At 39.4% G+C, this 24,411-nt stretch overlaps 1 protein-coding gene across 8 annotated transcripts in view; it reads left to right on the forward strand.

Annotated features, from left to right (window-relative positions):
• The window catches only part of FOXP1 (forkhead box P1), a 177,612-nt gene that overhangs the window by 95,613 nt on the left and 57,588 nt on the right, over positions 1 to 24,411 (forward strand). For all 8 annotated transcript variants that reach the window (XM_030802010.1, XM_030802009.1, XM_030802008.1 and 5 more), the window contains one exon: positions 21,263 to 21,367. In XM_030802010.1, the coding sequence (XP_030657870.1) occupies positions 21,263 to 21,367 (105 nt within the window). The remainder of the gene's footprint in view (positions 1 to 21,262; positions 21,368 to 24,411) is intronic.

Genomic DNA, 24,411 nt, shown 5'->3' on the forward strand with positions numbered 1-24,411 from the left:
ATAGTACTTAAAGTTTTCATTCAGCCTAGAAGTAAATACTAAATTATGATAAAATGAGTGTCCCTAGAAGATACTTTAAATTTAATTGAAATTCAATTTGACAGAACACGTATTAACTTAACCTACTATGTACAAATCACTGCATTTAAAAGAAAATACCGGAGTTTTCTCTTTTATGGTGTATATTTATATTTACTAGGCCTTTCATGAAGCGGGATAGGTGGGATTTACAAGCTATAAATCATTTTGGTCTGAAACAGCACATAAAGAACATAAATGAACCTCATGGGGGATTTGCACACAGGCAGATCCAAAATAACGTATCCCCACCTTTTTCCTGCCTTGTAAATCCTGTGTTTCCTCAATGAACACATCATATGCTTTTTATTTCATTTCAGCTGTCCTCTATAGTCCACATCAGAAATATTCCCTTTTTTCTCATCCCAGCTTTTTTGCTTTCAGTTCAGCCACCATCATTAGATGTTTTATAACTTGAGTGTTTCTCGGATTCATAGCTGTTCTAAGTATTTGTTCCAAGGTGTCCTTAAGCAGTTGGTCAAAGATGTTTCCTTAAACCCTGATCAGATGGTGGTTGGGCAGTCTCTGCTTTTTTGAGACATCACATTATTCTCAGAAACAGGGGACCCATACTGGGCGCTTTACTCTATGAGGTTTAACCTACCCTCTGTTCAGTCACGATAGTCCTTGCCTCATTCTCATCATTTATTGATGGAGCCCTGTGTATTACTGTCACTTGCATTTTCTCCACTCCACAGTTGGCAGTTGCCTTCAAATAACCCCAGAAGGTTTCCGCCTGGCTAGTGTACTTATAGGCAGTTTCACTTGATACACAGTCTCTGTTTTTGATTTGTGGCCTCTTGACATATTGCCATGTATTTGACTATGTAACAATAACATTTGTGTTTACAGGCCTTGTTATTTTCAAAAGGCAAGGAACTTTGAAACATGTACATGTCTAGTGTTGCATTTTTTTTTCTTTTTTAAACTAAATTCTGTGTTTGTGAATAAATGTCAGTGCTCTTGGTTTACTTGCTAAAATTCTAGAAGTTAGTTTTCAGAACTGTTTCAGATACACAAGCCTTTAACTGGTGCATGTTCTCACACTGATATGTAGGACCGGTTGAAATTTAAGCAGTAAACTCTAGCTCCCATTATTTTGAAGAGTTTTTTCCTCATTTCAGTTTTTTTTTTTTTTTTTTTTTTCCCAAAAATCAGAAGACAATTTGTATTTATTTTGATTTGAAGTACTGAGCAAGCTAGTTATTTTAAATCTTTCTTTCCCATTAGAGCATTTCGGAGAACCTGTGGTCAAATTCCCCCAAATTGTCTTCAAAATTGTTACTGCTACTTCCTGCCAACATGAGTCAAGGCATTTAAACAATCTATAACACTATAACAGAGCTCGGCAAATTACGGTCAGCCCGCCAAATCCAGCCCACTGCTTCCTTTTGTAAATAAAGTTTTATTGGGACACGGTCACATTCATTTACATATTGTCTATGGCTACTTTGATACTACAATGGCAAGCTCTTCAGTAGTGGCAGCAGAAGCCATATAGGCTACAAAAACTGAAATATTTACTATCTGACCATTTACAGAAACAGTTGCTGACTCCTGACCTTCACCATTAGCCTGGTGTTTCTCAGATTCTGATGATATTTTCGTAGGGTATTTGTTAAACACACAGCTTCCTAGGCCTTTCTCCTAAAACCTGGACATTCTTGGTCTGAGATGGGGTGCAGGAATTTGCATTTGCCCTACATACCCTCGAGTCTTGCTACTCAGCGGCTGCAGACCAGCAGCTCTGCTGTGACCTGGAAGCTTGTTAGAAACTCAGTCTCTGGCTCTGCCCCAGACCTGCATCAGGATCTGCATTGTAACAAGAGCCTCAGGGGTTTGGAATACATGTTCACGTTTGAGAAGCGATGGAAGCTGTGTGTTTATCACTGAGGTTTTGACACTTGGAAAGAACAGGACTTTTCTCCAGACACTTGATTCACATCCCAGACAGGTTCTCATCAAAAGTCTGGGCTGTAGTTAAGGTGGTCTAGGGAGCAGCCCACTGGGGAGCCACCAGCCAGGTTGAGTCCTCGAAACTAGCCATTCTTCCATGAGCCAACAGAGTAGAAATCATATGACTGAAAGGACCAGACCCCATTCGCTTCCTTTCCTTAGGAGCTACCACGAGACCTTGACTTGAGACCCACTCCTTGGCTCTGTGATCACAGGCAAGAGACACACCTTTAAGGTTCTGTTTTGCTCTTGTCAAGGATGAAAGGACCTGACATGTGATGGTGGTGATGAGAATGCAGCTAACATTTATGTAACTGTTACTGCGTGCCAGACACAATGCTTAACACACTTGATGTAGGGCTTGATACTATACTGATTTTCGTATTTTTTATTTTTATTTTTTATTTTTTATTTTTATTTTTTTATTTTCCTATTTAATCCTCATAGTAACCTTACGGGGTATTCTCTCCTTTGTACAGAGGGTGCAGCTGGGGCCCAGAATGATGTTATCATTTGCACACGTCACATAGCTAGTTAGTGACCATGCAGGGACTAGACCTGAGATTTCCCTGACCCTCAGGGACTTGCAGTGACTGCCAGATTCTGGTGGCTCCCTGGTGGGCTGCTCCCCAGACCACCTTCACTACAGCCCAGACTTTTGATGAGAATTAGACTACAGAGTGGGTTAAGCTCCGGATCAAGTCCAGATGGTAGCCTCCACTGGTTGTAGCTTGAGGGCCAGACCTATCTTTTCAGCAGTAATTTCTAAGAAGCCCCCAAGAAAATCCCTGTTGCCAGTTTCCTTTGCACCCACCTCATCTTTTTGCTGGCAGGGAAGTCAGGAGGTTAGAAACCAGTGACGCACAGTGGAGAATGCAGAGAGCATGCTGGGCATGTCTTGTCAGGTGTAGGGGACCGGAAAGAGGACCAGGTGTGGCTAACTGCAGAGGCCTAAGATACAGGTACTTATTTTTGCTCCAAAGCAGACTCTTGGCAGCATCCCCTGTCCCATGTCTATCTGTCAGGGAGGTAACCTACTTAGGACAAAAACTGTTCCTGCTGAGGTCAGACAGAAGCACCCTGGGGGCGAATCAGCGTTTTGTACCCTAAACATGCTGCCTGGTGTTTGGCAGCCATCGTGCTTTGGAGAACTGTGATGTGTCTGATTGCTTAAAACCAATCACTTTTGGGACTTAGAAGTGGGAGAGAGGGTTCTCTCAGGGCCATGTGGCGTGGTGCCGTATCACTGCCTGTCATTCACACATGCAGGGAGGGCACCGGGAGAAAATCTTTAAAATATTGGCATGCCATAAGGAAAGGGTTTATGGGTTTTTTGTTTTTTTTTTCTTTTTTGACTGTTCACTTTGTGTGGTGATTAAACAAAAAACCTCAGCCATTATTCTCTAACAGCTGTTGTGCCTTACCTCAATAAAGTGCCTTTTACCATAACACAGCATCATTAGACTCTATAAATCTCTTTCTATTTATTGTGTTTAAGTGATAAATGCTTTCCAATAAAATGACATCATGGGTCTGGAGAGTGATGTTCATTTTCTAAGTTACTCTTAAATTTGGTTGATTTGAATTTTTTTAGTAGGATGTTATATAATATGAATCTCAGCCACAGGCTATGCCATGTCCGATGTGCCAGATTTCCCACCCAAAACCATCTTTGGACCCCCCATTCCTTTCACCTTGTAAGGTAGACATTCTTTTTTGATGCACCGCTGCTGCTGATACGGGTTCTCTGCCAAATTCCTTTGCTGGCACCCAGGGATTTTGCAAGTATTTGCGCTTGAGTGGAAAGGCCTCTGCCCCCTCCTCCCAAATGTGTCTTAGCTTTCCTTAACATTTATTCCACACCAAGGGTGTGAAGGGAAGCACGTGGCAGGAGAAGAATGAGAACCAGCCTTTTGGAAACTCTGATGGTATTGTCCATGGTACTCGGTTTTACTCTTTTACCTATAAAAAGTTGTTGTTGAATTGCACACTTTCACCACTTAAATTAGACAGAAGATTTTCTTTGATGGATATTGAAACCAACCAAAAGTGCGAAGGGGAGTCAAGGGCCTTCCCTCTGAAAGGAAAAGTGGCTTGGAAAAGTCCTATTCTTATAATAAATGACAGCTGGGAGTCTTACGCTCTTAAGCCAATACTGGAACCAGATGAAGGGGGTACCTATGCTGGAGACTTAAGCGGATGTCATGTTCCTTTTCAAGGTTGGCGAAGATGTTTTTTTGCACGGTTATTCTGTTTTATTGCTATGTTCGCACCGGTGTTACCCCTTAGCCTGGCTCCATAGATCTTTCCGAGGGAGCTACCTCTCTGCCGACTGGCTCACTGGGGCAATGCAAATGAGTGCGTTACGTATGTACAGCATTCCTAAAGTTCTTTATTCCGTACCCCTTTGTAATCAGTCATGGCCTAAGTATATTATAAACTATATTCTCCTCATTAAAACAATAGTGGAAGCTCACAAAGGGAAATTGTTAATATGTGTTCCAGCTTGTCACTTCTGCCTGTGTGAATAAAGAAGATAACCGTTCCTTTGGGAAACTATTTCGGGAATTGAGCAACAGATACGCTAGCCAGAGAATTCTCTTAACTGTAATTTTCCTTTTTGTGTGTACTCTAAAATAACATCCTGTTGGGCTCCTCAGTGCCACTGCACAGACAGAGCACAATTGCCACAGCCCAGGTGGTGTTAATATGGGACAATCCCCCCGGGCACATGTCGCCAAGAATCGTACAGCTTGTTCAGTGTCTTCGTCCATATGGCAATCTGTCCCATTCACAGGAAGGCATCGGCGCTGCGCCGGGCGGGTACTGTGGTCAGTGTAGTGTAAAGAGCAGGCCTCCACTCATGCAGCCTCTGTCGTGCAGTTTGTTTTATTGTAGATCTGAGTTATGACGCACACACACTCACATGTACTCTGTCAACCAAGACGAGACGCGAAAATAGCCTTGCTGGCTTCCTTTCCTCCCTCTTTATTTTTTGAAGCACATGGTTAACTCGGCAGGTACAATTCTAGTGCATGAAACACACTTGGTTCATAGAAAGTCAGTTAAAAACACACATCCACATGGACCTTTCTGGCTGGGTGGTTGTGTGTTAACATAAGGACTGCATGCTTGTACTAGGATTCTTCTAGAAATTAGTGGGTTTTGTTGTTCCTGCTCTCTCTTCCCCACCTCTTTTTTGTTTTTTTTGTTTAGCATTTTCCATTGTGAAAACTATTTTGGTTGTCCACTTTGGATTGTTGGCCTAATATTTGTGGTTTCTAAGTCTTAAAATGAAAGAAGGGAAAGAAAAAAGAAAATCATTATCCGCCTCAGAAATCTGAGAGTAAAACATTGGCTGGAGGTGTGAGAAATGCAGAGAATCAAGAAAACACAGATTTCCCAGTGCACGGGGTGAAAAATAGGGACTTTTTAAAAAGACACTTTGGAGAATTCACCAGGAGGCAAAAAGTCTTCTCCATTTATATACCCAAGCCTTGTTCTGCTTTTGTGTAACTATTTGTGTTCTTGTTTGGTAAACAAACAGACCCCATAGCAACTGTAGCTGATGATATTTATACTACCTGTAAGACTTCCCTAAACAAATAGACAGACTTTTATGACCTTCAAATTTCATTCCTTTTATAGTCTTCAAGGAAATCAGTCTAATGGCAGGCTGATCTCTCTCTTTCTCTCCATTGCTTTTTTTACAGTACTTTGAGATATGTCTTTGAAGGAGCTTTTATGTATTGTGTATTTTACATCTTGGCTGTGAATGTTGAGTTATTGAAGATGTACTATGGCAGAAGGAAAGAGAAACCTGAAGTGTTTGTACAAATGATGTGAAATTTGCTTTCAAAGGAGTCATTTTAGTAATCAGTGGAATTCCGGGTCATACATCCAGAAAGCGAACACTCCACCGAAATCATGACCATAGACCCGAGAATCAGGCAGGTATCTATGTCTGTGACTCTACTTTCATGTCTGAAATATTGATAGAAGCATTGTGGTACATATGAGCCCCTATATTCAACTTACATTTTTCCATATGAGTCAGATTTATGACAAGAACAAGATGTCTCGTGTTAAAGATCAGTGTGAGAGAAAAATGGCAGTTTACTTTAATTAGAAAAAAATTGACACCAAGAGCTGGAATAATCCAGTGGCGTTTGAATAAATTAGAGGACTGTACAGACAGAAATAAAAAGAAACTCAACAAGGATAAATGGGAAGTTGTCCAAAGTGCAAGAAAAAATGTGTTCCTAAGTGGGACAGAAGTCACAGGACACTTGCAAGGTATATCCATTCGGCCAAACTTACCAAGCTTTAACCACAGGCCAGGTGTGGTCCTAGTGTGGGAATGTAGCTATGAGCTCCACAGCCTGTCCTCAGGGAGCTGACACTGCAGTAGAAGGGAAATAGAACAAACAAATCATTTACACAAGAAAAGAACGGTTAAGTTCTGGAAACAGAAAAAGTAGGAAAGGGAGTAAGTATTATTTGTGGGGCTGAGGTTACTGTTGGGGTAAGTTGGTCTGGCAAAGCCTGTAGGTGACCCTGGAACAAACGTAAATAAGAAAGGGAAGACCCCCTCCAGTCTAAGGGCACATCAGAAGCAAAGGCCCTGAGGCCGAGGCAGACATAGAAGATACTTGGCTGCGTTATGGACCATACCGGTTTCATGTGAGGCCACTGTGTTGTTAGGTGGTGTTTAGCTTCCTATCAGAACCCAACATGATTATCACAAAGTAGGTGTTTAATAAAATCTGCTGAATTAAAGGTAGAGAAGAGTCTAACCCAGTTAACCCAGTTTAACTTCAAAGACTGGACTGAAGAATGCAGGCTGCTCTACTTAACTTACTTGAGCTTGGTGTGCCTCAGTTTCCCACCCCTGAATCGGGTATGCTACCAGCCCTTACCTTGTCTTAGATCAAATTGTGAGGATTAAATGAGTTAATATATGTTTTAGTTGCTGAGCACATAGTAGGTCCTCAATATTAACTTGTTGTTAATTATTATTAAAGCTCTTTATTCATTCATACCACATGTATTGAGCGTTTATTACATACTAACTTCGTAGATTTGGGGAATTAAAAGATGACCACAACGTAGTTCTTCCCCTTCAGGAGCTCACGGCTAATCAGAGAAACAAACATAGAAACAGACACTTGAAAGTCAGTGTATTATTAATAACTGTGGTGATGGAAGTATATACAAAACGTAACACAGGGCATGACTTGTTAAAAATGGGCCAGGTGTGGTGGCTGATGGCTACAATCCCAGCACTTTGGGAGGCCGAGGTGGGTGGATCACTTGAGGCCGGGAGTTTGAGACCAGCCTGGGCAATATAGTGAGACCCTGTCTCTACAAAAAACAGAAAAATTAGGTGAGCATGATGGTGCATGCCTATAATCCCAGCTACTCAGGAGGCTGAGGCACGAGAATCACTTAAACCCGGGAGGTAGAGGTTGCAGTGAGCCGAGATTACACCACTGCACTCCAGCCTGGGCAACGGAGCAAGACTCTGTCTTAAAAAAATAAAAAATAAAAATGAGCACTAGTGGAACATCATAGTGTGTGTAGGTTCCCCCTACGTCTGCGTCACATGAGATTTTTCTAACACAATGAATGCTGTAAAGGAAGGGTTTTAACTCTCTTGTCGATTGCCACATCCACATCACCCAGCACAGCCAGCCTGGCATATAGTAGGCACTAAATTTCATTGCAGAGACTACATGAAATGTTCAGAAGAAAGTGAACAAATGAGATGTCAAAGGTCAAGAACCCATTAAGAGTACTTCTATACTTGCCACTCTTTGGCCACAGGTGCTGTAAGACAGGGGTCCCCAAACCCCAGTTCCCCAGTTCACTTACTGGTACTGGTCTATCGTCTGTTAGGAATTAGGTCACATGGCAGGAGGTGAGGCATGTGAGTGAGTGAAGTTCCATCTGTATTTACAGCCGCTCCCTGTCGCTCACATTACCACCTGAGCTTCGCCTCCTATCAGATAAGCGAGGCATTAGATTCTTAGAGGAGCGTGAATCCTGCTGTGAACTGCACATGCAAGGAATCTAGGCTGTGCGCTCCTTATGAGAATCTAATGCCCGATGATCTGTCACTGTCTCTCATTACCCCCACACGGGACTGTCTATAGTTGCACGAAAATGAGCTCAGGGCTCCCAACTGATTCTACATTATGGTGAGTTGTAAAATTATTTCATTATATATTACAGTGTAATAATAATAGAAACAAATGCACGATAAATATGTGCTTGAATCATCCCGAAACCATTCCCTGCACCCCAGTTCCTGGAAAAATTGTCTTCCATGAAACCAGTCCCTGGTGCCAAAAAGGTTGGGGAGCACTGCTGTAAGAGAACCTGGTTAGCTGTTGTCAATACCTGTAGCTGCTCCAAACCGTGAGAAAATTTAAGTTTCTGCTACAAATACATCTCAATCTTTAGCTTGCCTCAGAATCCCCGTAGGGGAATGGCTAAAGTACAGGCTACTGGGCCCCACCCTTAGTGTTTCTGATTCAGTCAATTGAGGTGGGGCCCCCACATTTGCATCTTTTGTAAGTTCGGGACCCGTACTCTGAGAACCACTGCCCTACAACATCCCCCCCTGGTATCCTTATGGTGTGGCATTCTACTAAAGTTCAAAGTGACGGGTAAGTGATCTGGGTTACCGTTATTTAGGAAAATCCAGGTTTCAGTGCCAAGACTCAACATTTCAAAGAGGAAAATTCTCAAGACTGTGGCCCAATATAAGCTATTTTATGGAGCAAAATTTAAAAAAAAAAATTTTCAATTTTGGCCTTAATTTCATTTGTAAGGGCTCTGGTTTTGTCTTCCTAGATTTTTTTGTGTGTGCTTCAGTTCTCGGCTCTCACTCTATTCCTTTCATCACCTGAGCGCCTGCTGATACGTTAAGGCCCAGATCAGATGTTACAGTACTTTATGTTCCAGCCATCTGTTCAGTTCTCACTGTCTCCCCAACTAGAGAATTGGGTAGAACTCTTTCCAAGGATGAGAACTTACTTATAGTTGCAGTCAATGCCAGTGACCACCGAACTTGATTTTTTACCCATCAGTGTAAAAATGTTGAATATGTACCCCTACTATAAGTATGTTTATTAATTATATACATGTTTCTAATATATATTACTTATGTTATAAAAATTAGTGGCTAAGAGGGTGAGAAATGTATATATACATTTTCAAGTTCTAATATTAATATGTGTATACAGAAATCTTAATATTATGACTCATATATGTAATATCAAATCTTCAATATATGATGTAGGTCATATGCATCCCAGTTTTGGAGACTGATCTAAGAACCCGACATGATTATCACAAAGTAGGTGTTTAATAAAATCTGTTCAATTAAATGTAGAGAAGAGTTTAACCCAGTGAATGTTAATGAGGCATCTTGTGCTATAGAGAAATAAATGTAATTACGTAAAGTAGGGAGTAATTCTAAGGAAAGACACGAGCAAGTGCCTGATAGTTTTGAGCCATCTTGTATCTTTGGCTAACTTGTCCCTTCATCTACTGCTTTCTGGTCTGGTCCTTGTGTATGGGTCTTCTACTTTTGAAGTATGATGTAACTCTTAGAAATCTTTTGCTGACTTCCACAGAGTACTGGGGAGGGGAAGAAAATAAGAATTAATACTGGAACTTCGTTGATGGTCGTTGGTTTTTTGGGTGTCATTGGTTCCTCTAACATATGGACAAGGTTCCACATAGACCTTGTGACTCACCAGTGCAAACACACTTGCATTGACATAATGAGAATGCCTGCCTAATGGTGTTAATAACTTTTGGATTAGTGATCGCTATGTCTGTATTGACACAGTTGCTCACACCACTTTTTGGAAAGCATTCTGTTTTCTTAACGAGATCCCAGTGTTAATACTGCCAGTGGTAAACTTTTAGTTACAAACTCAGAATAACCCTTACTGGTGTCAGAAACAAAAGCTGGACCTCTGCCTCTTCTTGTTCTTTTCCTTTGTTTATTCCTTCACTCATCAGCTTGCAAATACAGGCGTTTTGTGCTTGTCATCACCTGCTCTGTTTGCGATTGCATTGTGATCCAGGCATACTAACCAGCCACAGGTACTACAGCTCTGATTCTCTGCTCCATTCTCCTGCTGTGCCACATAAATACTCCTGGCATCTGGGAATCAAGGTAGCACATTTTGCCCAGTGTGGCTGGAAAGTGGGGAGATAGGGAAGATTGGTGACATGGTTAGTGATGAAAATAACTGCCAGACTTACTACCTTTCGTGGCACCTAGCCTCAGGTTCTTACCATTGGTAAAGCAGCCTGTTGCTAGTCACATAGATAGCTTACAGATGAGATGCTCTTAAATCTGGAGGAAGAAGCTCTAGTCCTACAAGCATCAGACACACTACACTGTGCTGTTGGGGCCTTTGTGGGTCTTTGACCCCTAAGTCCAGAATGACCGTGAGGCTCTGCCATGCCCTGTGAAAATTTAAAATTAAAGTACGTCTTCAGAGACTTGCTACTTTGTCAGTGTCAACCTGCGAAGTTAACCCAGCTACAGACCGGATCCTCAAGGACTACTTTATGAGCTTTTGCTTTTCCAAACTTGAGTCATTTGAATATGCGCCCCATTGTCGTGAGGTTTGCCCTATCTGCTTATGTGATTATTTGTATTATTTTCTTTAAATCAAGTCATTTCTTAAATAAAATGAGCCTTATTCTAAGAAATGATACCTGTGAAATCAGAAGTTGGAGACCCTAGGTATATTTTGGTCCATTACAAGTTAAGATACATCTGCAAATCTTCAAAGTATGCTTTCTTGCTCCATTTGACATTCTGTGGACCCCAGTGAGTGTGTGCATATCACGAGTTGGGATGTTTTCATAGGTTTTTCTCATTTTTCAGAGGGAAGGGACCTTGACTGAATATGGTACTGTGCCAAGTGCATGGAAACCCTGCCTTCCTGGTATACCCTAATTTCTTAGAGAAATTCAAGACTGTCACTTAACCTTCCTAAAAAGTTGATTCGTAACGCTGCTTTGCCTCACATAACATCCTCAGGGATATGAACCAGGCTTAGAAGATACTTAAAGCAGACCTAGAGTTTGGGGACTGTGAAGTTTTCAAACTCGTTGATTCAGTGGTTTACTCTGGGATATTCTTGATCAGTGTAATATCTGGTAAACATTAATCACTGACCATATCACCCAACAGATCTGTGCTGATGTAAAATTGGTGTTTGTTAAACAGAAACAGAAAGTGACCTTTTCCCTGTGCTAACTTCCTTCAGCCTTACCTGTTTTGTTATGTTTAAAAAACAAAAAAGAAATACAGCCTTGCATTAATTTTTAAATAACTTTGAGCCAGCAAGCATTTCTGTGAGTTTGCAACTATTACTTGGTGAGGTGGCCCGGCGCCACCCCCTTACATATTTATCTGTGTCCATCCATCTTGTTATAAAGAGGGCATCCTTGTGACTGTTTCTGTAAGCATAGACATTTTTAGGTCAGATACAGATCAGGGAACACCCAAGATCCTTGGTACTCAAGTTATGGTCCATGGCCCAGCAGCTCTGGGGGCTTCCTCCGCATGCGTAGTCGTGCGCCACCCCACCACCCAGAACCACCGAATCGGATTTATATCTGTAATAAAATTCGAGAAGCACTACTCTAGGAATAGCAACGGGAAAGGAAGGTTTTCCCCAGACACAGTTCTTATAGTCTCTTAGGGCCCAGTCAACATTCTTTGAGTCATTCTCCGTTTTTGGCTTGTCTGCATATACTTATTACTATTATCTACTTAACATTGATCATAAATTGTCTCGTTTAAATAGGTTGTGTAAAAAGTAACTACTGAGAAATCATGTTTCTGATGTACTCGCAAAAACTTTATCCAACGCAGATGAATATAAGTCCAGAACTATGGAAGTGAGGGTATACCATTCACACCCACCCAGCACACCACTAATGGGCCATGCCCTGAGGACCACTATAGAAAAATAACTCTTATTTCTCCCAGCATAACTTGCAAATCAAGAAAGAAGGGGGGAACAGAAAGCAACTCTGGACGTAAATGGTGAATAGCTTGTATTTCAGATGTAAAGTTAGTTAAGGTAGTCCTCACATCTCGGAGCACAATATTGAGAGCAGATAATAACAATAATCTCCATCATTGTTTAAAAGCACAAATCTGGCACTTAATAGACTAATTCACAGTCACTCCAATTGCAAGTTTTATTCATGAATATCGTATCACAAGGGAATGTGAAATCCTCTAATTAAACATGATTTGAAAAGCAGCAGAAAATTGAGATGATGAGCATTCTGGGGAAGGAGAGTCAAGGATTCCCTGCGTGACAGAGAAAGAGAGAGAAGCATGTGTGTTACAGTTTGTAGAGAACTCCATCCTTGTTCACTCTAGGGTAGGCCCTTTAATAGGCTTTAATAAAACACCCTTCTCTTTGTGGGAGGATTACAGGACCCATTGTCAACTTACTTTTGGAAAACTGGTTAATAAACATGTGGGGTGGTGTTTTTCTGCAGTGAGTGAGAAGTGAAAATTAAGGCAGTGTGCTAGAAATGCAGTGTCTAAGTTGTCTCCCAACTCTTCGGTGTGAAATAAGAAGCCCATCTGCTTCTCAAAGTGTTTTCAGTGACAGTTGAAGGAGAAAGGTCATTTTTACAAAGCTGCCAGGGAAACGCATGCGGCGCTTGCATCGTCGTTTCTCCTGTTCCCACGTCTCGTCTGCTCGTCTTTGGGCAGGTGTAAGACCTTTTCCCCCTGATGCTACAGTATGGAACGTGAAGAAACTTTACCTGTTGTTCTATTTTCTGCAAGAGACTGTGGTTGGACTTCCAGCTGATTTCGAGGGGATATACAACAGTATGAAAAACGCCAGAAGAATAAACTGTAAAGTGGAAAATGGTGCTAAGTATTTAAGGAATCATCTCTTTGAGATTGTGAATCTACCTTGCTCTTCTTGGAAAAGGTCGTTGCGATCAAGTTTCAAGGCCAGCTCATCTAATTTGGTATCATTTTGTGTGACTGAGCATGTTTCACTCGAGTTAATGATCAAATGTTTCACAAATATTTGATAGCAATTAGTTTTTGTAAATTTAGTAATTTCAAATCAGAAGTCTGATTATATGTTCAGTTAGGACCTCATGACTAGAATATTCTCAGATCAAATTCATATTTCCATCTTCAAACCTAAGAAGTATGTGATATGGTTTGGTACAATCTCATTGAGAGTAAGCTATGATAACAAAGTCACAGGCAGGGAAATGTGATAAGAACTAAAAAGTGAAGAGAGAAAAGAGAAAATAGGATCATTTTGTATAAGCTGTCATTGAAGAATCAGCAAATAAATGTAAAAGCTTTAAAATAGTAGTGGCTTCCATCGATGCCTGCCATTGTAGCATAAGTGTAGCTTAAGACACTCTTTATTAGTAGATAGGACTAAAATTGTGTATGAAGAGAACAGCTTTCTAGAAACCCAAGGTGTCTGATTTAATGTAATGTTTTGGCTGGGAATAAGCAGTCTCTTACTGTGCAGACAAAAATCACAGGCTGGGATGGACCTGAAAAAGGAGGATTCTGTGGCTTACAGTGTTGTTAGGTTGACATAAAGATGTGCATGTGGACATGAGACCAAATAATTTGGAAGGATAACAGACAAAGAGAGACATAGAAGTCTTTTGTCAACAAAACAGCCTTACTGATGAGTATGCCCAGTGCCTGTCTCAGGGTCGGAGTTCCATAAATTAGTTGGCTAGATGGATGAAAGTCCTAAATGGTGGGAATGAAGAAGGTGGCCAGTGGGGGAAGGGAGGGAGGCAGAACAGCTTTTAAGTCAAAGGAGGTGGGAAAGGGGATGTATAGTGCTTTTTGGTTTGTGTATTTGCAGTGGGTCAGGGATGAGTGAGAGGGGAATAGCAACCAGCCCCCTGCTCCGCAGCCGTGATGATGACACCGATACTCCTTCCCGAGGGGCTTCATTCACTCCTTTAATGGGTATCTATTCAGCATCTACTCCTTATTCATCTTGTCAGTAGCAGGATGTGCCACTGTTGCCTATTCCCCATGCCATCTGCATATCCTTGGTGGAAGTTTGGTGGAGGTTTTACCACTGGGAGGAGCTCTTGTGTGATTCTCTTCAGTTTTCAAATAAGGGAATTGGAGGGCAGAGCAGTGAAAGGACTTGCAGGATTCCTGGTTACAAGCAGAGCTATCATGACAAATGAGGCCTCCCGACACTGTGCTCCCAACCATTCCTATAGAGAAATAGCGCTGGCCCTCAGTAAAAGGAACAGTTACACTCCATTTACATGTTAAACAGAGAAAGCCACGTAGCACATTCTGCAAAGGTTTTTCAGTACACAAAGGATCAACAGGATCTGGGAAACAAAGTTGCCCCTAGGCACTTATTCTTCAAAAAGTTCAGCTGCTGTAGTTTTATTTTTATTAAAAATCTATCTCTCCCCCTACCCGTCAAACCTCAGAAGTTATTTTATAGCTTACTGTAATTTCAAAAGTTGTTATATAATTTTAACTATAAATTCTTTTGAAAACATGAGCAGTATGTTGGGGAAAAAGAAATCTAAGAAAAGTGAAATTTAAAAAATGCCAACGCTTACATTTATGTTCATTTTGACAAAAGTATCAAACCATTCATTGGGGATAGAGTAGTGTTTTTATCAAATGGTGCTGGGACAACATTAAGAAAAATGAACTTGGACCCCTGACTCATATCAAATGCAAAAATTAACTTAAAACAGACCGTAGGCTTAAATGTGAAAGCTAAAGCTATAAAGTTCTTGGAAGCAAAGCTAGAAGTAACTCTTTGTTACCTTGCGTTAGGCAATGGTTTCTGAGATATAACACCAAAAACAGAAGGAGCCAAAGAAAAAATACATAAATTGGACCTCATCAGAATTCAAAATGTTTTTGCTTTAAAGCACACTGTAAAGAAAGTAAAAAGACAACCCACAAAACAGGAGTAAATATTTGCAAAAAACAGCCCAATGAAAAAATAGGCGAAGGCTCATAATAGACATTTTGCTATAGTAGATACACACATAGCAGGAAGCACATGAAAATAGGTGCAGCCTCATTAATCATTAGGGAAATTCAATCAAAAGCACAGAGTACCATTTCCTAGCTGTGAGGACGGCTGGAATAAAGATACATAACAAGTATTGGCAAGGACATGGAGAAATTAGAACCCTCACACAGTGCTGGTGAGAATATAAAGTGCTTTGGAAAGTGGTCTCAAAGTTCCTCGAAATGTCAGCCGTACAGTTACCATAGGACCCAACAATTCAACTTCTAGGTAGATATCCCCTAAAACTGAAAACAGATACTTAGAATACACGTACGTACACGTTCATACCAGCACTACTCACAATAGCCAAAATGTGGAACTAGCCCAAATGTTCATCAACAGATGAACGGATAAATGTGTTATGTATGTACAATGGAATACTATTCAGCTACAAAAGGGAATAAAGTACTAGTAAATGCTACAGTGTAAACGAATGAAGCTCTAAGGATTATGGGAAGTGAAAGAAGCCAGGCATAAAAAAGAACATACACTGTATGATTCCCTTGATGTGACATGTCCAAAACAGACACACCTGTAGAGACAGAAAGATTAGTGATTGGCAAGGGCTGGAAGTTGGGAGGAAATGGGGAATGACTGCTAATGGGTACAGGATTTCTTTTGAGGGATGATAAATATGTTCCAAAATTAGTTGGTGATGATGGTTATACAACTCCATGAATATTGAATTATGCACTTTAAATGAGTGAATTGTATGATATGTAAACTATAACTCAGTAAAACTTGAAAACTGTATTTCCACAATTTTGAGTGACTGGGGAACAACCAACATAGTCTTCTGTAATTTAATTTATCAAATAACATGCCAGTGAAGTAAAATACAGTTTATAATTTAGGCAGGATTTCCTTTTTTTGGTGTTTGTGGGGAGGCATAAACCGTAATGGGCACAGATGTATGTAGCCTTTTGCTGCAGATGAATCGGGAGTTTGGAGAGGAGGAAAACAAAGGCAAATTTGGAAAGAGGCAGATTTGGAAAAGGGAAGAAAAATTAAGGGGATACATAAAAGACAGATGAGAACTTGGGTCAGTGCACAGGAAAAGCTCAGAATCTGCCTTCAGGTGAAGGGAAAACTGGCATTTCAGTTGGCAGGAAATGGCTTGGCAGATAGCAAGGTCACTCTTCGCTTCATCTCCTTCAGAAATTCTTCCCTCTTAGTTACCACAGGGGAAGTTAGCTTACAGGACTAACAGTGTAAGGATCGCTAAGACTGCAGACAGCAGAGTTGAGAAGTTGTCCTTATTTAGCAGGTGGATTTAATAATTCCAGTTTGAAGCTTTGGTTAAGTAGTGACCTTGGGAATGTAACCATGAAATGTCGTAAGGAACCATAACCATTATATGAAATTGTCTCAAAAACTAAGGTCAGTGTTGAAGTGAAGACCTTGGGTGGTATACTTTGATGCAGAAAAAAATAAATAGAACAAAATATCCTACTTAACTGTCATTGAAAATGACACCCTTATATCCTAGTGAATATATACTGGATTTGGTATCATTTAATGTCAGAAATTATTACATATTTATATGTAATTATACTTTTCATGCAAGTTGGTTCTTTCTAATCTGAAATGCTATCACTATTTTTGTGTTAAAATTATATTTAATTTTTACATATCAAGGATTATCAAGAGAAATTTAAATTAACTGGCTTTTCTCAAATGCATACTATCTGTGTTTTATATATTCAGAATAAAATTAAATAATAGAAAGTGTCATAACGATAGTTTCTCATGTAGCTTTGCATAAGTCTGGTCTTTACCTACAAGACTTTTTTTAAAAAGGCAAACACCAGTTGAGTGTATAGCCACACAGAAATGAAATAGAACAATATATTTACTGTCTGTTCATTCATAAATCCACCTAACATTTATCAAGCCCATTTTTTGTTTTGTTTTGTTTTGTTTTGTTTTGTTTTGGGAGACCGTGTCTCACTCTGTCATCTGTCGCCCAGGCTGGAGTGCAGTGGTGCATTCGGGCTTACTGCAACCTCTGCCTCCCAGGTTCAAGCGATTCTCCTGCCTCAGACTCCTGAGTAGCTGAGATTACAGGTGCCCACCACCACGCCTGACTAATTTTTGTATTTTTTAGTAGAGACGGGGTTTCACTGTGTTGGCCAGGCAGGTCTCAAACTCCTCACCTTAAATAATCCACACACTGCGGCCTCCCAAAGTGCTGGAATTACAGGCGTGAGCCACCGCGCCCGAACTCAAACCCATGTTCTGTTGGAGGTACCGAGTATATGGAGCTGAAAAAGTGATCCCTGCCCCTAGGAATATTCAACCTGGGAGTCTGTGGTAAAATACACCTTATTAAACAATTGACCCTAAAGTTTTAGAAGTCTAATTTTGACAAACATGTTTAAATCTTTTAAAAACAAAATGTATCTATTTTCATCACTGACCCTGGCAGCTTTTCAGAAATGTTACTTTGCACATTGGTGAGTTTACCCTGGAATAATTTATCTAAATGATTAGGCTCACTGCTTTATTTTACCATCAGATGCCCAAATCATCCTTTTCCCACCATGTTTCATCCTGTAAATGTAGCTCTAAATTAATTCAAGATAAAAACATTATTTTCCTCATTTTTATTTCCCTTCTTGTCTTTTTTGGCACGACCCAAAAGGCAGTAAGAATATAAATGCTTGTTCCACTTTTTTGAGAAAACAGAAAAGCTCCCATTCAGAGGTGCAGCTGGTGTTGTCCAATGATGCTTCATACGGAACGACTGCAAAGCTAGAAGCGAGACCCAGCCACACATGCAGCGGGTGTGTGGTATTCATTGTGCCACTGTTAGAGCACACGGCAGACTGGAAATCAAGTCCTGCATAGCACTTGATTCTTCTTCTACCACATACATATATGCAAACACACATATGTGTGCAAAAAAAATAACAATTGCACAGCAACAGTTCCTACAATGTGCAAAATTAAAACTTCAAAAGATATAAAAAGTATGATGAAAACTGAGTTTCCCTGCTACTCCTGACTCCCTGTACCCCTCCCCAGAGGCAACAGTTGTTCCAGTTTCTTAGGTATCTTTCCAAAAAGATGCTTTCAAGGCACCTCTGCCAGCTTGTTCTTTCTCCTTCCAAAGCCAAACACTTTATTTCAGACAATTGTGTATTCAAAAGTATCCAGTTATATATTAAATATGAAAAGCAAATGACAACAGTGTGTACAGTATGTTTCCATTTTTAAAAATAATAATGTGTTAGAAATGCAATATAAACCAGAATGGTAAATGATGCCTAGGTTGGGGTGTGGGGGTGCACTTCCTTCGGGAACCACTGCAGTTTAATATGTGAACTTGGGAAAACAAGAGCATGTAATCTTTTCATAATAAAGAAATTTTTTTAACTAAGAGACAAATTCACAAGCGGTCTTCTGAAGGTGTAATTGTACCCATGTGTGACGAGTATGAGTTTCTTTAGACTTCAGGTATAAGTGGTTGCCTTCTAAGGCCCTAGTGAGTCGTTATCTGTCCTTTGAAGTAGTGATAATAAGTTGAACTAAAAGTAAATCCTTAGATGTGAATAGTTTTATTCAGATCTTGGATCCTTCACAAGTCAGTTAACTAAAAACAGGAAGAGGAACAGCAAACATCGTGTTAAATTCTACACATTTTGAGTCCAAAACCCTGCTAGTGAATGCATCTTATTATTTTCTCTCGTATTATTATTTTCAGAACACCCCCAGCTTAACCCAGGAAGCACAGCCGTTTAACCATTTACAGTTCTTAACTAGTAATATTAATTTTTCATGCTAACTAGTTCAGGCTCCTGGTTTCCAAATTGAAAAAATCACACAAAATATGTATACTGGCTAAGAATGTACTCGGCATGTAGCATTTTTCAAGAGCAACTTGATAGAATATTCACAGTGTTAAATTTTGGTACCCGTTAATTGAGTGATTCTGTTTCTCTGAATGTATCTTCTGGTAGCAGTCAGTTGTGATAATATTGGGATGTTTAAGCTGGTAAATTTTATTTCTAACATTATCTACAAATACAACAAATATGAAGAGAAACTCAATGTCCAAAATAGAGGAATGGTTAAATTTTGGCGTATAACTAGAGTTGAGATGATATGTGATGGACTATTACCCATCAGTAAATAAGGTTCTTGAAGATGAGTTGAGAACATGAGAAAGTATTTACAAAATTACATTAAATGTAAAAGAATGATATAAATATTCATGCCTTCTCAAGTGTGTATGTATTTGAAGGTAGGTTTTTTTTTCCTTTTCAGGATTTTCAAGTTTTCTACAACAACAATATATTACTCTTTTAAAGGTATAAGAATAGTTAAATCTTAATAAAATTGCTAAAGAAAATAATTATTAAAGTTGGAATATTTTTCTTTTCTTTTTAAGCTGTGGATTAAAAGTTTCTTTTTAAATGATTTTCTTGCCTCTTAGAATATCTGAGAATTCTACTACTGTTGAAGTATTCTTTCATTTGTAATACTGTTAGTAAATTTTTAAAATTCTATTTTTGCATGTCTATTTTATTCATTCACAGATCTGAAGATGAACACAAATAGGTAGTAATTCTTTCCTTGAATCCAGTGCAGTTTTACCCTGTTAACTGCTTAGAGAATATCCTTTTATTGGTTGGCTTCATAAATCTCACTATAGCTACTCGAGTTCCCTTGTTTTATTCCTTTCTTGTATGAGGGGCACCTTTCTGTATTTTTACAAGTTATTTTTCTACCTTTTTTTTTTCTTTTTTTTTTATTCTAAGGCCTATTTTCTGTGGTAGGGCAAAAGAGCTTGTTATTATCTGTAAATTATATTAGATTTCCAGCAAAATTATTCAAAAGTCATAGGGAGACGTAATGATCTTTGATCAGGTGTAGTTCTGTGTGTCTGTGTGTTTACTTTTTATGCTCCTTGGTTTGTGTTCATAATACACTTACTGTGGGTTGTGTTATAAGTCCAGGGACAAGTGGCATTTGTGTACATATGCTCTGTGAGTGTAAATTGATAAAATACATGAATATACATCCTGATGGCAATATGAAATGAAATACAGGCCTCTTGTGTGTATGCATGTGTGTGTGTGTGTGTGTGTGTGTGTGTGTGTGTGTGTTCTTATAATCGTCATTCATTGTGCTTGAAGTTCAAAGTCAGGCAGAGACAGTCGAGTAAGTTGCAAAGTAGCCCTTCCTGGGAAGGGAATGCACTTGAGTAAGAAACAGAACTCTCAGTGTTAGTTTTACACTTCTATCTGATGGAATTTAAGGTTATGGAAACAACTGCAAAAATAATTTGTCTGAAAGAAGTCTGGAGGCAGAAATATAATAGAGAAAATATTTGAGAATATGGTTCATCGGCGAGTGCAACAGATACTCTTCCCCGAGCACCACATGGTGCGGATCAAAGCATCCCATGACTTGGATCCGTGTGGCCAAATCATTACGTATTGATTGGAACCCCACTGGAGGATTAACCCCTTCATGTTCATGCCAAATTTTCTCTCACTCTTGGTGTTAGGAATTTTAGGAATATAATCTTCTTGCCATTATTAGCTTTTTTAAAAAAAAAAAACTAATCATCTGCTTGGATACATTTGTCTTCCTAAATGATTTTGGTATTATTCTAAATTATTGTACTCTTCTTTGCTGGATAAAATTAACTTGGGAAAAAATATGTGATTATATGAAAGCAGTTTCTGGGGGAAGGGAAGAGGAGAAAATGGATAATATTCCTTGTAGATGTAGCAAGAGAATCTCAAAATCAAGTACAGATTTTATAATTTTCATTATGTAGATTAAATAAGTTCTAGCTTTTTAAAGACTCCTTCGCAGTCTGAGTAAAGAGCTTTGCGTCTAACAAAAGCCTGTCAAACACTTTTTCATACATAGATGTACATTTCTAACATTTGAGACTAAATACGTTTAGGTACAATTTAACTCTTGCTTTTAGGAAACAATGCAGAATTAATTAGTCAATTACAGGGGATGGGGGAAATCACAGATTTGTCTTGTCCACATTTGGCCATGTGGGCTCCTCCTGCCTTTTTTATCCTCGTCTGGTGGAATGGTTCTTGGCAGCAAATTCATTCTCTGGTCTTCTGTGTGTTTTCTTTCAGTTTGTCCCATGAGGAGCACCCCCATAGCCATCCTCTCTATGGACATGGTGTATGCAAGTGGCCAGGCTGTGAAGCAGTGTGCGAAGATTTCCAATCATTTCTAAAGTAAGAATGATTTCATTTTGTTTTCTTCTTTTACATAGCCAACACCTCCCACTGTCCGTGCTTTGCTCATAACATGCCTTTTTGATGGAGAGTTTCACCTCACCCCTTTGAGAGTGGACTCTGAATCACAAGGTCTAGCGCACTGTCATAGGAATAGTTACAAAATCTATTGAGGGTTGTACTACAGTGGGAAAAAGACTTACATCCAAAGGCGTCAGTCTTAGTAAGAGCCCATATTTACCCATTTTTCAGAGTGACAAGGATTAAAAAAAAATGATTCCAGTATTAAACTTGCAGTTTTTTAGCATTTACTTTTGTTCATGTCCTTATATATTAAATCAGTGACATATACACTGTATTGTTGTTGTTGTTGGAGGTGTCATCTTCTTTTTTTTTTTAAATTATACTTTAAGTTCTAGGGTACATGTGCACAACGTGCAGGTTTGTTACATATGTATACATGTGCCATGTTGGTGTGCTGCACGCGTTAATTCCTCATTTACATTAGGTATATCTCCTAATGCTATCCCTCCCCCCTCCCCCCACCCCACAACAGGCCCCGATGTGTGATGTTCACCACCCTGTTTCCAAGTGTTCTCATTGTTCAGTTCCCACCTATGTGTGAGAACATGCAGTGTTTGGTTTTCTGTCCTCGCGATAGTTTGCTCAGAATTATGGTTTCCAGCTTCACCTGTGTCCCTATAGAGGACATGGACTCATCCTTTTTTATGGCTGCATAGTATTCCATGGTGTATATGTGCCACATTTTCTTAGTCCAGTCTGTCATTGATGGACATTTGGGTTGGTTCCAAGTATTTACTATTGTGAATAGTGCCGCAATAAACATACGTGTGCATGTGTCTTTATAGCAGCATGAATTATAAACCTTTGGGTATATACCCAGTAATGGGATGGCTGGGTCAAACGGTATTTCTAGTTCTGGATCCTTGAGGAATCGCCACACTGTCTTCCACAATGGTTGAACTAGTTTACACTCCCACCAACAGTGTAAAAGTGTTCCTATTTCTCCACATCCTCTCCAGCACCTGTTGTTTCCTGACTTTTTAATGATCGCCATTCTAACTGGTGTGAGATGGTATCTCATTGTGGTTTTTGATTTGCATTTCTCTGACGGCCAGTGATGATGCGCATTTTTTCATGTGTCTGTTGGCTGCATAAATGTCTTCTTTTGAGAAGTGTCTGTTCATATCCTTTGCCCACTTTTTGATGGGGTTGTTTGATTTTTTTCTTGTAAATTTGTTTAAGTTCTTTATAGATATCAGCCCTTTGTCAGATGAGTAGATTGCAAAAATTTTCTCCCATTCTGTAGGTTGCCTGTTCACTCTGATGGTAGTTTCTTTTGCTGTGCAGAAGCTCTTTAGTTTAATGAGATCCCATTTGTCAATTTTGGCTTTTGTTGCCATTGCTTTTGGTGTTTTAGACATGAAGTCCTTGCCCATGCCTATGCCCTGAATGGTATTGCCTAGGTTTTCTTCTTCTAGGGATTTTATGGTTTTAGGTCTAGCATTTAAGTCTTTAATCCATCTTGAATTAATTTTTGTATAAGATGTAAGGAAGGGATCCAGTTTCAGCTTTCTACATATGGCTAGCCAGTTTTCCCAGCACCATTTATTAAATAGGGAATGCTTTCTCCATTTCTTGTTTTTGTCAGGTTTGTCAAAGATCATATGGTTGTAGATGTGTGGTATTATTTCTGAGGGCTCTTTTCTGTTCCATTGGTCTGTATCTCTGTTTTAGTAACAATACCATGCTGTTTTGGTTACTGTAGCCTTGTAGTATAGTTTGAAGTCAGGTAGCGTGATGCCTCCAGCTTTGTTCTTTTGGCTTAGGATTATCTCGGCAATGCGGGCTCTTTTTTGGTTCCATATGAACTTTAAAGTAGTTTTCTCCAATTCTGTGAAGAAAGTCATTGGTAGTTTAATGGGGATGGCATTGAATCTATAAATTACCTTGGGCAGTGTGGCCATTTTCACGATACTGATTCTTCCTGTCCGTGAGCATGGAATGTTCTTCCATTCGTTTATGTCCTCTTTTATTTCATTGAGCAGTGGTTTGTAATTCTCCTTGAAGAGGTCCTTCACTTCCCTTGCAAGTTGGATTCCTAGGTATTTTATTCTCTTTGAAGCAATTGCATATGCATTTTATTTTTATAAAATTTGTGACAATTACTGGCCAATTGCAGCTTGGTGATTGGACCCATTCTTTGTTATACAATTGACGTTATAAATGTAGAAAGCAGATGCCAAGGAAAGCTACCAATTTGATTCTTAACTTTCTATATTGGTATTGACTTTTGTTGAGGTTCTTGTCCTTATAGGGAGAGTGGAGTAACAATTTCTACTGTTAAAGTATGACTAAAACCTGGGTTGGCCCATTTGAAGCTGTAGCACCTATAAAGCATCTCTGTAAGGAAATAATATTAATCTCATAGCTGAAGTGAAATGCTTCTATGCTATTCCTTACTTGTGTTACCTTGTCAGTTAAAAATAAAATTTAGACCAAACTGCCCTGCATTTTTGTATCATATAAATATATTCATAATATCATTGAACATTAACCTATGAGTTGAATATAATGTTACATGATATTATAGACATGTAATCAAACATATGCACATGTATACCTATAACATATGCACATGTATAACTATAACATATGCCCATGTGTACATCTGGGTGTGTGATGGTTTGCAAATTGGGTGTTGGGGACCATCTCCTTCTAGCTTTTCTCTCTCATTCAAGCCCCAGGGAAACAGAGGTGAGCTGATTTATGTGCAGGTCTCCAGTATTGTGTGGTCTTTATATTGTTAGAACAGTCTCTGTGTCTATCTTTATGGACCTGATACAAATATTGTAATAAAGCCATCCTTAGAGAGATACCTAGTGTTACCTGCAAGCAGTTTTGGTGAATATAAATTTTTGGTTAATGAATGGAAGCCTGTGAATCTATTTCATAGCTTTCTTGCCTCAGTATTATACTCTGAGAGCATTATGTAGTCATTGAAAACTTAAGTACTTAAAAAT

Source organism: Nomascus leucogenys, chromosome 21 (genome assembly GCF_006542625.1).
Source record: "Nomascus leucogenys isolate Asia chromosome 21, Asia_NLE_v1, whole genome shotgun sequence".
Taxonomy (NCBI): Eukaryota; Metazoa; Chordata; class Mammalia; order Primates; family Hylobatidae; genus Nomascus; species Nomascus leucogenys.